Source organism: Carettochelys insculpta, chromosome 2 (assembly GCF_033958435.1).
Source record: "Carettochelys insculpta isolate YL-2023 chromosome 2, ASM3395843v1, whole genome shotgun sequence".
Taxonomy (NCBI): domain Eukaryota; kingdom Metazoa; phylum Chordata; order Testudines; family Carettochelyidae; genus Carettochelys; species Carettochelys insculpta.
In genome coordinates, this window is record NC_134138.1 from 236,606,448 (window position 1) to 236,621,893 (window position 15,446).

The 15,446-nt window shown below is 43.9% G+C and overlaps 1 protein-coding gene across 1 annotated transcript in view; it reads right to left on the reverse strand.

Moving 5' to 3' along the window:
- STEAP2 (STEAP2 metalloreductase) overlaps positions 1 to 14,864 on the reverse strand; it is a 33,124-nt gene extending 18,260 nt beyond the window's left edge. The window contains exons 1-4 of the mRNA XM_074984767.1: positions 14,719 to 14,864; positions 7,170 to 7,692; positions 4,783 to 5,310; positions 1,182 to 1,346 (exon numbers count right to left, since the gene is read on the reverse strand). Of these exons, the coding sequence (XP_074840868.1) occupies positions 1,182 to 1,346; positions 4,783 to 5,310; positions 7,170 to 7,661 (1,185 nt within the window). The 5' untranslated portion in view covers positions 7,662 to 7,692; positions 14,719 to 14,864. The remainder of the gene's footprint in view (positions 1 to 1,181; positions 1,347 to 4,782; positions 5,311 to 7,169; positions 7,693 to 14,718) is intronic.
- Between the last annotated feature and the right edge of the window lie 582 nt (positions 14,865 to 15,446).

Here is a 15,446-nt window from a genome sequence, read left to right on the forward strand (position 1 = left end):
GTTTTTACCCACAAAAGCTTATGCCCATATAAATCTGTTAGCTTTTAATGTGCCACAGGATTCCTCAGAGCTTTTAGTGAAAACCTTATAAGTAGTCTTTGTAGAAAAAGTAAGAAACATTTGCAAGAAAAGAAGGTCTGTATAGTTTATAAGTTTATGCTACCTGATAGTCCACCTAAGGAATAAGCATGGGAAACAGCCAGACTTTTGTTTACTAACAAAATATATATTGCCGCTCAGTGAGGCCCGATCAAATCTGTTCTCTTTACAAGTAAACCAATGTTTTGTTTGAAATGCCAGTCCTGCAAACTCTGGGATCTGAAAGTCAAACTCTTCTCTTTTTTACTACGGCATCATCCCCGTAATAAAGGTTCTGATGACCATATTAGATCTTCAGTTATAAAGTTATGTGCATCCCTATTCAATGACACCTGTTCCGTTGCATTGTCAGCAGTGGGTGTGCACATGTAACTGACTGAAACCCAATAAATTCTGTTGTGAAAACAGGAATAGATGCCAACCTACTCAGTGATAGCTGTGTTGGCTCTGCAAGGGGAACAGGAATAAAACAGAGTATTTATTAATATCACCAATGGAGACAGATTTCACTGAATAGATTCAAACAGGGAGAACGAGCTGCTAGGGATTTTTTTGGCAATCACTTTTGTCGGAAAAAAAAGGATGTGTCAAAATTGAAAAAGCTATTGAAACAGGGTTATGTTTGTCAAATCTCACAGTTCAAAAAAAGTCAAAAAATAGGTTAAAAATTGTCAAAATGTTGATTCTGACACTCTCCAAGTTAAAATGTCTTGGTTTCAAGTTGGAAGTGACTTTTTGAACAATCAAAATTATTATTCAAATTATCAAAATCAAATATTTTGCATGATCTGAAATTCAGTTTTTTTCATTCACAAATATTTTTGAGATTTCAACTTTTCCATCTTAGTTTGAAACAGGAGAAACTTTTCAACTCCTTGAAAACAATAGTGGGTCAGGAAAATCATTTCTTGACCAACTCTAAAGAGAGACTCTCTGTGTTGAGTATGAGATTGTAAATAAGAATGCATCTTAAGTTTTATTTTGAACCATGTGTTTGCTAGAGGATGATAGGGTTCTTCCCCCCTCCCTTTGAAAAATGATACAATCTGTTATTTACACAAATGCACAAAGAACACACCCACCTGAATAAAGCTGAATTCCCTCCAGTTTAGGGCACTGTTTACTGAAGGGATGGAAGTGACTGCCAATAAAGAAAGCAAGCCAAGACTCATTATTCCAAAGGAGATATACATTTCAACTCGCCACACTTCTTCCTCATTCCAAGAATTTTCCACATTTGTATGAACCTGAGGGTGAGAGGAGAAAAGATGACCTTCACTTTCCAAAATATTAAATAGTATTTACAGAATCTCTTGTGATGAGTAACAGCTTCCAGTCTGAGTTTTGTAAGAAAACAGATCAGTAACAAATATAAAATGTAGCCAAATATTTTAAAGATTTCTTCAAGTCTTGGAGGAAAATAAAAGAACTATCTTCTCCATCACTGCTAGTTCTGGGCACATATGACACTAAAAGATATGTTGGAAACAGTGAAGTAAAGGACAGGTGATTTTTGGAGTATTGGCTACTGCTTCTTTCTATAAATAATCTGACGAAATCAGATAAAATTCTCCACATTGCTACACAAAGTACCTACAATTTTCAGGCATCTGCAATTTATGGTCTACATTATAAAATGGATAGGTCTGCAGTTCTCTTTATTATGTTAAAAATAAATTTTCATTTCCCAAATTACTCTTTCTACTGTTTCTAACGTCAGACATAAGAAAGATGGATGAGCTGCGATGTCCTCATGACAACAAAGAAACAATTCACTCTAGCTGTCAAGTTACTTGTACACTCAATTGAATCTCACAGATTTCCAGTTTCCTGGCATCTATCAAATCTGTAATTACATGTCATTTATTGCAATGGGCCATCCTTAACCCTGACATGTAAGATCTTCACACTACTACAGAAGATATGAGAACTTCTTCACAAAGGTACTAGCAGGACCTTTGGCAGGTATGTAAGCCTCAACAATCAGAATTCTTTGCTGAATTCTGTGTTTGTCTGTGGGAGGTGGGACTGCTTTGTCAGCTTCAGTACCATGTGTAGTACTGCATGCACTTTCTGTCTAAGTCTTGAAGATTTGGCTGCCTGCTTGGCTCACAACAGCCTGAGCTGTGAGCTTCTCTGAGCAATCAAGTAACAAAATAGACTTTCAGTATTTGTCTGTGCCTTTAAATATAGAATAAAAACTATCTTCACAGCAGTGCAACAAAGCACTTGCATAAAACCAAGACAAAGCTCTGGCCTAGGATCTGGGTTAACCTTGAGAGGACCTGCTCTGTTTTAGTTTCACCCAACTTTGCCCCTAAGCAAAAAGAGACAAGCTTTCTTAGTTGACCTGCTGGCCCTTGATTGGTCAGTATGTCCTCCTAGATTAAGCCTCTGGAGGACTGTCTTGCTGGTCACTAGTCTGAGAGAATTTTCCTTGGGTGGGAAGTGTCAGACACCGAACCCTCCTGCAGGGGGCACAGAACAACTGACCTGAACCCATCATGATGCCAGTCAAAGCTTCAGGCTCTTCAGCTCTCTTATTTAATACTTCATGCTCATACTTCTTTCTACACTGTTGATCCCCCTTCATTTTTTCCATTATTATGATGTGATTTGCCTCACTGCTGCTTCCTTCTGCCTCATCCCTCTTCTCTGCAGATTTCATATGCTGAACAGCCAACCTGCTCTACGAAATGCTAGAGTACAGACATCTCACTGACAGCTTGATTAGGAGAAGCAGACCTTTATACGTAGGATGATTGTTTTGGCTGAGACTACTTTGATATAAAAATCAACTGCTGTTCAGAACTCTGAGTCAACGCTGCCTGCCAGTAACTGTAGATGAGCAAAGAATTTCCTGTAAACACATTTTTCAAACCACTAGTCTGAGAAATCACAGTTTTCATCTTTCCTAGTAGGAACACACATTTACTTAGGATTTTGTTGACCTAGGCTAGTGTTCCTTAAACTTTTTGAGACCACCGAACACCAAACAATAATATTTTTATGCAGAACACTTGTGAAAATGTTCTTCAAAAATACTGTTGTCATAACAAAAACCAACCAAACAGCAACATATACAGCAAAACCAAAATGAAGAAATTTAATCAGGTGTCATAGCAATGAAGTAGTAACATGGCATCTGGGTTTAATAACAGAAAATATATACCATCAGTGTATGAGATTAAAAAATGTCAGACATTCGTGGCACACGTGCAAGTTGTTTATTGAATAACCAGTGTGCCATGGAACATTGTTTAAGAAACACTGAGCTAGACCAGATGTAGGCAATAATTTTTGATAGAGGTCAAAATGGTCAAGGGTCGCACTTTTCCAGGAGGGAATGTGCAGTTTTGGATGGAGGTTGAGTGCAGAAAGGAGCCTGGGGTAGGAGAATGGGGTGCAGAATAGGGTGTGGCATCTGAGAGGGAGTTTGGGTAAAAAAGGGGGTTGTGACCTAGGGCAGGGGACTGGGGTGCCAGGTCCAGGAACGGGTATGGGTGCAGTACAGTATTCTGGCCTGGAGGAAGGATGTAGGGCCTGAGAGGGAGTTGTGACCTGGGGCTAGGGGACAGGGGACAGAGGGTTTGGGTGGCAACCTGGGGCAAGAGATTGGTGTGCAGAGACAGGGAGGGGGTATGGATGCAGGAGAGAATTGTGGCATGGAGGAGACATGGGGGAGAGTGTGCAAGATCTGGGAGGGAGTTGGGGTGTGGTGCCAGAGGCAGGCATTGGATAGGAGGTGCTTACCCAAGCACCTCCTGGCTAGCAACTCTCAAGCATGTTTCCCTGCCTGTCAGCAGCCCCAGCCCAATGGCTGGTCTACATGGCTCTCTGAGCTGTGGCAGTAGGGCTTCACGTGCTGTCCCTGCCTCTGAGCAAAATCTTTTAATTCCTGTTGGCTGGAAACTGGTCAATGGGAGCTGAGAAATTGTGCTGCCCTGCCCCTACCCCCAGCTTCCAGCCAATAGGAGCTGAGAGATTTTGCTGGGGGAGGGGGAAGAATGCAAAGCTCTCCCCCACTCCGCAGTACAGAGCCAGAGGCAGCAGCCAGCCGTATTGAGTGGCACTGCTCTCTACCACTGGGGCAAGCCATGGGCTCGATTAAAAGGTTTAGTTGGCCGGAAGATCTTGCCTGCCCCTTCCTACACTGTTGTTTAGTGTTGCGGCATGCTCTTAAACAGCTGTCCAAAGATGTCTGCCTTCCAGGATGCAGTGAGAGATCCTCATGTATAGTCTGTACATGAAAAACCTTTTCAGCAACACATCTCTCTACTTCTGAGATTAAAACAACTTGCTAGATTATTTAGCTTTCATACAAATTATCATTCAGCCCCCTACATCCCAAGATGATAAAAACTGGCAGTGTTCTTCTACTTTTGCCTGTTCCCCACCCTCTCTCGGGTAATGTTCATGCCTGGTGGGGAATAAAAAAGGGAACAAATGTTGGACTTTTACTGTAGGGACTTGATTGTGGCTGAGCCCATCTGAGGCATGTCACAAGATAGAGGGGCTCTTTGTACCCTCTTCCCATTGGCCAATAATCAGTGACAATGTACAACAAAATGTTTTCCATTGAAACTATATTCAAAGATACTGACATAGGTTATGTAAACACAATCAAAGCATTCTGACTCACTCTTCTGCCGTTAGATGAAAAATGGTATTTATGTTCCTTACCTGCTGATAGGCCATATTAAGAAATAAGTATCGTTCTGACCTTCTCATAGGTAAGCAGAGGCTATAAGCCACATGCACTGTAGCAAAGAAAAAACTGAGTAGTCCAAGCTGTTTCCTACACTGTAACCAACTCTCCAGCCAGGGAGGAAGTCGCCTATACTTAGTGCCATAATAAAGCTGATAAGCAGCTGCCAGAAGTCCTGAGAAATACACCAGAGACAGCAAAGTAATAGCAACAACTGGTAAAGTCTTGTTCACAATCTCAATGGGAATCTTGTAGAAGTCACTCTGCTGGTTTTTCACATATGGATGTACTATATCTCTGATGAAAGAATAGATGAAAAAAAAAGTAGCCAGACTAACAGCCACCACTACTGGCCCTTTCCACAGTGTGAACAGTCGCAGAGGTAAGTTTTCAATCTCCCTTGAAGAAGACAATGCCCCCAAATCAACAGGAATAAAATTTAGCTGTCGGGCAAGTTCAATAACTTGATGGCGAGCCTGAACATTGTTACCGCATATAAAGACCTGTTGGAAAAATCAAATCAATTATTTGTAATTGGAGAGAAGACTTTACAGATTAAATCAACAATTTCAAGGCTGCCGTGTGGAATTAAAATATGAAAGATGACTAAACAACAAGGTAATCTAAACAAAAAGATTGTATATAATCTGACTTAATATAAACTAGTTTCAAGATGCCCAGTACTCACAATACTAAAATGTCTACAGGATTAGTATAAATTTTGAGCCAATGGCTAAAGTCACGTTAGAAACTAAGGGACCACTTAAAAACATAGCCTCCCAAATGGCACAGGACAGCTGCAGTAACAACATACAACAAAGCAGAAGACTCATGTGTCCTCTGTTTTTTAACTACTCAGACTTTGCACAATAATTTGAGCTGCATTTCACAGCCCAGGGTCCTAAAAAAGTAGGGATGGCTTAGTAAGAAAGAAGCAAGATCAAAGGGCTATTTCATTATATTTTAAAAAGTCTGCTGTTACACGGTTGAGCAGTTGAGCATCCTTTTAATTCACTGATGATAAGCTTTGAGTGCAACTTAGACTGAGGTTTAATAAAATAACTAAATAAAGAACAGTTGCACTTTTAGAAGTGTGTCTGTAAAATGATGTATGTTTGTGGGAGGGGGTTTCCATTTTTATTCTATGTCTGTATATTTTATTCTATGTCTCTACGGCTGTGTCTACACGTGCCCCAAACTTCGAAATGGCCATGCAAATGGCCATTTCGAAGTTTACTAATGAAGCGCTGAAATGCATATTCAGCGCTTCATTAGCATGCGGGCGGCAGCGGCGCTTCGAAATTGACGAGCCTTGCCGCCGCGCGTCTTGTCCAGACGGGGCTCCTTTTCGAAAGGACCCCACCTACTTCGAAGTCCCCTTATTCCGGTCAGCTCGTGGGAATAAGGGGACTTCGAAGTAGGCGGGGTCCTTTCGAAAAGGAGCCCCATCTGGACGCGCCGTGCGGCGGCAAGGCTCGTCAATTTCGAAGCGCCGCTGCCGCCCGCATGCTAATGAAGCGCTGAATATGCATTTCAGCGCTTCATTAGTAAACTTCGAAATGGCCATTTGCATGGCCATTTCAAAGTTTGGGGCACGTGTATACACAGCCCAAATCTAATTAAAGGATATTCCATATCAATGTACTCAGTTTAAAAAAAATAGGTAGATAGTCGCTTTCTAAGTGCCAGATTTAAAAACTCAACCTTGGCTATGGGAATTGTGCTAGGTTAGTTACTTCTCATGCTGCACTATAACCAGCAAAGTTATCAAGTACCAACTTTATGGCCTTGCTTAGGTCATCTTCAGCTTCCCCAGCAGTGGAAAGAAAACATAAAACTGCTTTAACAGGCAGATGAAGATTCCTTTATCTGCTCCTCTGATTTGTACATGGGGCATTCTGGGGAACACTGAAGGTATGTAGGAACGGTGTTTGACATGATGTGCTAGTGAATGGTCCCTAAAGCTGGGAGCAGATTAAAGGTAGCTGAGAGCTACGTCTACCTTGCACCTTTACTTCAAGTGTTGGAGTTCAGGACAGTTGAAGATCAGCCCTGCAAGACAAACTATGCCTTTAATTACATCTACGCTGCCATCTTGAAAGTAAATTACTTTAAATTAGATCATCCACTTATTTCCTGTAATGTCTCTTGAACAGTTGGATAGTGTCACTTACACCTAGAACAGAGCACTGCAAGAAATGGGTCTTCTTCCCTTGTTAGGTGTCAGGGACAAAATTATGAAAATAATGTTTCTGGTAAAAGTAAGTGTTGATTCTGACAGCTGACACCAAGGAGGAGTTATTAGCGTTACTGTAGTTTTCATCCTGCACACATACTACATAAAATCAAACACAAAGAGTACCTGTCTGCTGGCATCCTTTGGTCCTAACTGCAGTGCCCATGCTGAGATGACATTAAATCCTTTGACAACCAATGACTCTGGGAACAGGGAGGCCAAATACTCTGCATTGGATTCTGGATACTGATCCACCCTCGTATTGTTGCTCACATCTACAAGGATTTTACCTACAAGTAAGTGCTTGAGGTCCCACAAAGAGGCATAATGTTCTCTGTGTATGGCAACAAAAATGATGTTAGTTTTTGCTACAGCATCTTCATGATGAGTAACATCAACCACATGTGGGAAGAACTCAGCAGCAAATTTAGGATTTCTGCTTCCCAAGACCACATGGTATCCACATTTTATAAGCCTAATGGTCAGGGACTTGGCAAAGTCTCCACTTCCAATTATGCCTATTGTGATTTTACTGGCGTCCTTGATACTATTAACACCATTTGGTAAGAAGGTTTCGTTGATGCTTTTAGGACTTCCCATCATAGAGATTGATTCCATATTTCGAAGATAACAAGCTTACAATGATTCCCTATTAGAGAAAACAAAAAGAAAATATGCAGCGTTACACATTTTTACAAGGCACTAGTAACATCTAAATATACTTTAAAGCAAATTTGGCAGGTCTAATTTAACTGATTTACTCTTCTTTAAAAGGAGGCACTAATCACTTTTATTCTATACAGCCACAGTGAAACAAACTGAAATACAAAATGTTTCAAGCTGTTAAATAATATAGTTGCAGACATAAAAGAACAAAGGAAGGAAAGTAAGAAAGAAATTTAGAAGTACAGGCATGGAAGAAAATACATATTTTCAAAGGTATTTTAAACAAGATGCAGAGTCAGTGCTGTCTCAGATGGGGACAAAATGCTGGGGAGAAGGCTTTTGGGTTAACAGTTATGAGAGAGAGCATGAGGAAACCAGTGCTTAATGATCAAAGGGAGCTCTCACATATGGATGACAGACAATGGGTTACATTCTGCTCTTGATCACCCATCATGTTTTTAGGTTATTCAGATAAGTTTCAGGAAATGCTATTGACTTCATCACGGAATAACTAGGTGCCTCAGAATGGCTTTACATGCCCGATGTTGGGGGATCCAAGTTTGAAAATGCTACACTTAATCATTCTGTATCTCAGTTACCCCCTTTTTAGAATGATGATTACTGTTCCTGGGAACATTACTATGAGAACTAGGTACAAAACCTTTGTGTATTTTATTATGACAACTGATTTGTCATGATGAATTGTCATGATGAAAACTCGCAGTAGCGTTCGTGACTTTGTAGTACTGGAGCAAAAAAGATAGCCTCTGCCCTAAAGAGCTTACAGTCTAAGACTTTTCTAAAGAGTGAAATCCCTTTAATTAATCTTGCTTTCTGAAATCAGTGTCTTACAACCCTATATCCAGATAAAACAGCTGCAAAATCATTCTTGGTCCTGGGTACACGCCAAACTGAGAATTACATTGTCATTCAAATATATCTACCACACCTGGCTGTATGACAATTCAGGCAAAACATCATATCACTTTCTTCTAACAAAGAAACCACTTCTTACTGACTAATGATATTTTACTTGCTCTGAATAAGCAGAGTGGCCAACGGATTCAGCGTGACATCCCTCTGTATTACCCTTTCACTCAACACTGCAACAATGGAAGAAACATTGAAGTACGGCTGTACTGGAGCTCAACATCCGGCTTTGGCCTGATTTTTCCAGAGATGCTGAATGTTAGGCAACAACGGCAAAAACAAACAAACACAAACCAAAAAAAAACTGAACAAAAAAAAACAAAAAAAACACCCCAAAAGTAATTTTCTTCTAACACTGAACAAGATGCTTTAGGGGAATGAGGAAAACAGTACTGCCCCTAAAGCTTCTCTCTCACACTCAGCTGCAAGTGTCTCTTTAATGTGCCTCCACAGTTCTTTTGCAGTACATGATATGAAATTGACCAATTCAAGGAATTAACCCATCGGGATACTTTAATTATGTTATTACTGTACTGTAGTTAATTCCTGATCAGCCTTTTTGAAATTATAATAGATTTACCTGTTGCTGCTTGGCTCCTTCAGTGCATGGAGTGTAGGGGGTGCGGGAGTAAGGGCAGAGAGAGTGGAGGGGACTCAGGCAAGTGGGTGGGGGTGCAGTAGTGATGGCAGGCAGGTAGAAAGTGTGCGTATGGGGGGAGCTCAAGACAGTGGGTAGGGATAGCCAGCAGCTGTTCCCCAGAGAGATGCCAGGTGGCAGGGACCACGCTGCTTGGTCACTGGCATTGCTCCAGGAGCCAGGACAGGAGACAATATCAGCACACTATCGTCAGTTCTGGATTGTGGTTCATTACACTATTCTTCTGCATCTGCTGGTTTCACATTAGGAAGCAGCAGCATGGGCAATGTCAGACTGTCTCGATTAAACATTATGGTCCCCTCATTTAAGAGGTGCCATATGAGTATCCACCTGATACTGTTCCAATTTCCTCTGTGTAGTATATGAGGCCCATCTCAACAGCTGTGGTTTAGTCTAAGGTTACTGCTTGCAGTGACTCCATCAACAACAAAGAGAACATTTAAACAGACTGCTCAAAGGCATCCTCGAATGTATTCTGAGCTGACTCAACTGTCCCTGTAGGCAACTGAGCAGTACCTGCAACTGCTTCCTTTTAAGCCATCTCCTTCAAAGCCTATGCTTCTGAGTCAATTTTAAATTCAACAGTACTGAAAATACTGAATGAACAGTGCAAGACTACTATTGTTGTGAGTAGTACTGGTGGCTGCATGAATCACAAACATCTTTGAGATGGATGGGTATGAAAACATCTCCACTTTCCATGCTCCCCTCACTTTGCCTGCAGCTATAGTAATATATAGCACAAGTAGCAGCAAGATGTCCATCTGGCCCATGCTGGGAGCTGTGAAAGGACATGCAGTGATGATTTCTCTGCAAGACAGCTTGCCCATTCTACTTCTGTCCACTCCCATATGCATACATCCTCTTCAGTTTTCAATCACCATGGGACAAAATCTTTTGTTCCTGAGACCTTCTGAAGATGCAAATAAGGATGTGGAGAAAAGCCAAATAATTACGAAAAGTATGAGGAAGTACAAAGGATCAAGGAATGAGGATGGGACTGAAAGATGTTGGATCAAGGGATGCAGGAGACTGGACTGCAAATAGCATTTGGGAGGAGGAGTTATGGGTTCACTCATATCGGTGCAAACTAAGGAAGATTATGTTTGTTAGAATACATTATTAACACAGAAGCAGCATTTCACTGAAATTTTGATCCAACATTCTTTCCTTTTGGAGTGCTCTGAGATATTGTTGTGTAAGGTTAAGGCATATGTCATAAATCAAGTACTCAACAGATGGATGTCAAGATTGGGGGCTTCAGAGATTCCACCACCAGCTGCTTCGACAATGAGAGATTGGAAAATAGCATTGAAAAAAACATCCTCGAGGAAATGTTGCTGAATGCAAAGTATTAAGAAACTCATGAAGCTAAGGTTATGGCATCCAGTAATAATTTCCAAGGAATATTTCATCCACAGCTACATTCCTTGAGCTGTTGCCTTGGGTGCTCCAAAGAGTGAGAGAGTCAAAAGTGTCTGATGGCTTTAGGGAGCTCCCATAGCTATTTCCCCAGCAGAATTTCACAAAATTAATTAGCATTCAATATCAGCCATGTAAAATAATGGTTTCGTGTTCTTAGCAGCACTGGCAGAAATGGGAATACAGCCAGAAGGATCTTTATACAGATTTTTTTTTAAATAAAATTTGTTGTCGTGCAGGAGGCAAATACCTATCTTATGTTTCACCTATTATTTCACTACCATAAGAAAGAATCTTTCCACACTACACAACTTACCAGCTAAGTGTCTTAAAAATAAACTTTTTGTTTAGTTAAGTTTTGGTTTGTTTGGAGTCTTATGTTGGGAAACGTTTCTGGTGCTAGGCAAGGGGCTATATGCCAGAATTAATGGACAAATGATATGGTCTGGCATTGTAATGTCTAAGGCTATGGTTACACTATAGAAATCTGTCTACAGAAGTCACTGCTGGAAGAGAATTCCTCATAAAACTTCTGTTGACAGAACTTGGCAACACACTAAAGCCAATTGGAAGAGCACTCCACTCTGCTGACAGAACGGCTGGACTGCCTGGCCACTCTCCCGACAAAACAGGCACCCGGAAGCACAGCAGAGAGATCTGCCTATTGTCCTGGATGCCCTGCCTGTCAAGAGAAGGCCCCCCAGAGCTTGTCAACAAAAGGTGCTTTTCCTCATCTGGAAGAGGCAGAAGGTTGTCAGCAGAAGTGCCGACTTATGTATTTTGTGTGTGGACATTCCACCAGTTGGTTGACAAAAACCAAAGTTTTGTTGGCAAAACTCGCTAGTGTAGCCATAGCCATGATCTCTGTCCTACATGATGTTTGACAGTAACAGAGGGGAAGCTGTGCTAATCTATACACTATCAAAACAAAAAGCAGTCAAGCAGCACTTTAAAGACTAGCAAAATAGTTTATTAGGTGAGCTTTCGTGGGACAGACCCACTTCTTCAGACCATAGCCAGACCAGAACAGACTCAATATTTAAGGCACAGAGAACCAAAAACAGTAAGCAAGGAGGACAAATCAGAGAAAGATAATCAAGGTGAGCAAACCAGAGAGTGGAAGGGTGGGGAGGGAGGTCAAGAATTAGATTAAGCCAAGTATGCAGACGAGCTCCTATAGTGACTCAGAAAGTTCCCGTCCCGGTTTAAACCATGTGTTAATGTGCCGAATTTGAATATAAAAGCCAGCTCGGCTGCTTCCCTTTGAAGAATGGTGCAAAAGTTTAGTTAAAGGGATACTATAATATACATATTTTTCTGACTTTCTACTGAAGTTGATAAGGCTGGTTCAGTAAGGGAGATGCTGACTGACTATATGGGTGGGGGGAAAGAAACTGATAATACAAAAAATATTGCTTAATGCACAAAGTACACAAACAAATTGAAAACATTTGTTTTCTGTCAACTTATTTCATTCACACTTTTTACTGCGGAAAACACAACATTTTTCAGTCAGAAATATGCTTTTCAAGATGATTGTTTCCTTTTTAATTGTCCTTTTGTAGCTTCATGTAGAAAGAAACACAGAAGAAACAGACACAGAAATAGGGGGAAACAGAAGAAAAAAGTACAGAGCAACAAAAAAAATAGACAAATAAGAGAATGTCAAAAATTGAAAGGGGAAAAAATGAGAAAGAAAAGTTCCTAGTCAATGAACCCGTTCTTATGTAACACAATTAATTAAAACATCTTCTCTAAAAGTCTTTTCATCTTAAGAAAAATCCACAGTGGTTTCACACTTTGCATATAGAAATTTGGGCCAAAGTCTGTTCTTGGTTATACTGGTGCAATTTGAAAGGCAGTGTGCCCTAGAGGCTATGAAACTAGACTAAGGTAAGAAACCGGTGTCTATGCTAGAGGGACTACACCAGCACAGCTACGCCACAGTTAGTATGGTGGCACAAACCTGTAGCACAGATACAGCCTACACCAGAGGTCAGCAATCAAAATGGTAAGAAGAGCCATTTTTTCCAATTTGGTAAAAAACTCAAGACTTCAAGAGCTGCAATGCATGTGAATATGAGATGATTCTTAATAAATAACATCAAACCTTACTTTTTGTAATCCCTATTTTAAGAACAGTGCACACACAGATTTGTAATGTGATGCGTATTTACTGTGGGGCACTCACAAACTTTTTACATATTCTATATCTTCACACTTTACGTGTGTGTTTGTACCACTGTCTTCCTGACTTTCACTTCTGAACCTTCGCTCTCTGGAGGACGCTGGGGGAGTTATCCAATGTTTCAAGATCACACATCGTTTGCTATTAAGATATGAGTTGCTCATTTTTGGTCTTTTAGATGTTCACCATTTATCAAAAATAATCAACAGGCAATATATGTATACAGTAAACCCTCGAAATATGCGGCTTCAAGTTGCGCATAATCAGTTTTAACATCAGTTAAGCACAACTTGAAGCTGCTCTGAGGCTGTCAGAACAGCCCCTTCTCCCTGCCTTCCCCCAGGCACATGGCTGTCAGATAGGGCAACCATATCTCCCTGTCCCAAATACAGGACAGGGAAATATGTGGGGAAGGGGTTACTCCTCCTGGATCCACCAAGCCCCAGGGAGCCAAGAAGGAGGTGGCAGCTGCTGGCCCTCCCCGAACTCTAGGGAAACGCAGCCCCCAGCGCTCCCTGAACCCTGGAGAAGCTGCAGCTGCCAGGCCTCCCTGGAAGTCCGGGGAATCAGCAGCCACTGGCCCTCCCTCAAAGCCCCAGGGAATTAGCCGGGACACAGCAGCTGCTGGTGGAAAAGGTCAGGAGGGGTGTGCCCAAATATGGGACAATTAGTCCCTTTTAAAAAGTAAGTAGGGACAGAAAGGGGTCTCACATACGGGAGCATCCTGCCAAATATGGGATGGATGGTCACCCTACTTTCAGGCTGACAGCTGTGCAGCTGGGGGGAGGCAGTGAGAAGCAGCCAGGAAACTGACCTGACCTAGTGGGCTGATCAGTTTCCCAGGTTCCGCAAGTGGCAGGGAGCTAGGTTTACTTCACGGTTTACTGTATATATTTGTTTTACTTTGCAATTAGAGAATCAGGAGCCACAAAGAAGTCCTTAATGAGATGCATGTAGCTCTGGAGCTGCAGGTTGCAGACCTCCAGCCTACAACAACGAAACTGGTTTTTCTGCCCTTCTCTCTGAGTGGTGGTAGCTAGGTAAATGGCAGCATTCCTCCATCCATCTAGCCATGTCCAGGCTGGGGGTTATGTCTGCACAGCAGTGATGCTCAGGGGAGTGGAAGGTTGCTAGATTGAGCTCATTTTTATGTGCAGGTGAGGTCTACAGTCTATTCCTGCCTCTGCCTTTGATCCCTGGGCAAGTCAGGTCTCTCTTTACCTCACCGCCCCCCCCGTGCTTTATTTACAGTGCGAACTCTTTGAGGGCAGGCACTGAGTGGCACAATGCCTAGCACCCCAGGCCCTGCACTTGGCTGGATCCCAGTGGAAGTCAAGGAAGAAATGCCCGGAGTGCAACAGAGCAGATTGGCCGGTACCTCCTCGAGGGCCATTTCTCATCACGCCACAGTCCCTGAGAAGCCAGAGCCTCACTGCCATTGAGGGACCCGGCGCCTGCTCTGACTTGCACGGGGTCCGGTGCCAGGCTGACTGCACGCCAGCCCCCCGCCCCCAGCGCGGATGCTTTCTCCTGGGCGGGAAGGGACCGGCTGCCTCAGGCCTGGCGGGGCGCTGCTGTGCTGAGGGGCAGCTGGGCGGAGCCCCCCGCCCATGACCGGGCCGCGCGGGGATGTGGCGCTGGCGGAGGGGCGGGGGGGGGACACTGGATGGATGGGGCCGCAGGGCTCTGCCCCCCCTCCCCGGAGCCCAGCGGGGCTGGGACGGCAGCGCTGGCCGGAAGCCGCCCCCGCCCCCGGGAGCCGTGCGGGGAGGAGGGGGCGCATCCCCTCGCCTCCGCCGGGACCCGCTCACCTCCCGGCACGAGCCTCCTGCGGCAGCTGCGTCGCGACCCTCTCCAGCCCCTGGCGGGAGGCGCTTCTCGCGCTCCTCCCTCCAGCCCGCTGCGGCCGGGCACGCGCTCAGCCCCGGCTCCGGCTCCGGCTCTTTCCCCGGGCGCCGTAGCGACGTGGGTGGAAGGCGGGGAGGGGCTCTGCCGGCTGCCGCGTGACACGAGCGATGCGGGCGTTGTGTGGCCGAGGGGCAGCGAGGCGTCCGGTCCCCTCGCGCGCTGCTCCCTGGGGGCGGGAAGCCCGAGCCCCTCTGCGCCGCGGCCCCCTGCTAATACCCAGGGCGGACATCCAAGGCTGGGGCCAGACCCCGCTCGCTCCAGACGCAGGTCTCGTGGGGCCGCGGGAAGCGGCGCTGTGTTCCCGAGTTATCTGCGGGCTTTCCCAGCCGTTGCCAGCGCGGGGGGAGGGGGTGTAGGAATAGTTCAGTGATTTGAGCCCCCGCCCGCTAAACCCAGGATTGTGCGTTCAGGCCTTGAGGAGACCATTTAGGGATCTGGAGCAAATAGATGTCACAGCTGGTGCTTGGCCCTGCTAAGATGACAGGGGACTGGACTAGATGACCCTCTGAGCTCCCTTCAGGCCTGAGATGCCTGTATCTATATCTAGCTACCATCAGGTGATTACAAGGGACACAGGAGGTAGGTCAACACCCCCTTCAGGGGCTGCATTCTGCCCCATCTGCTTACACAG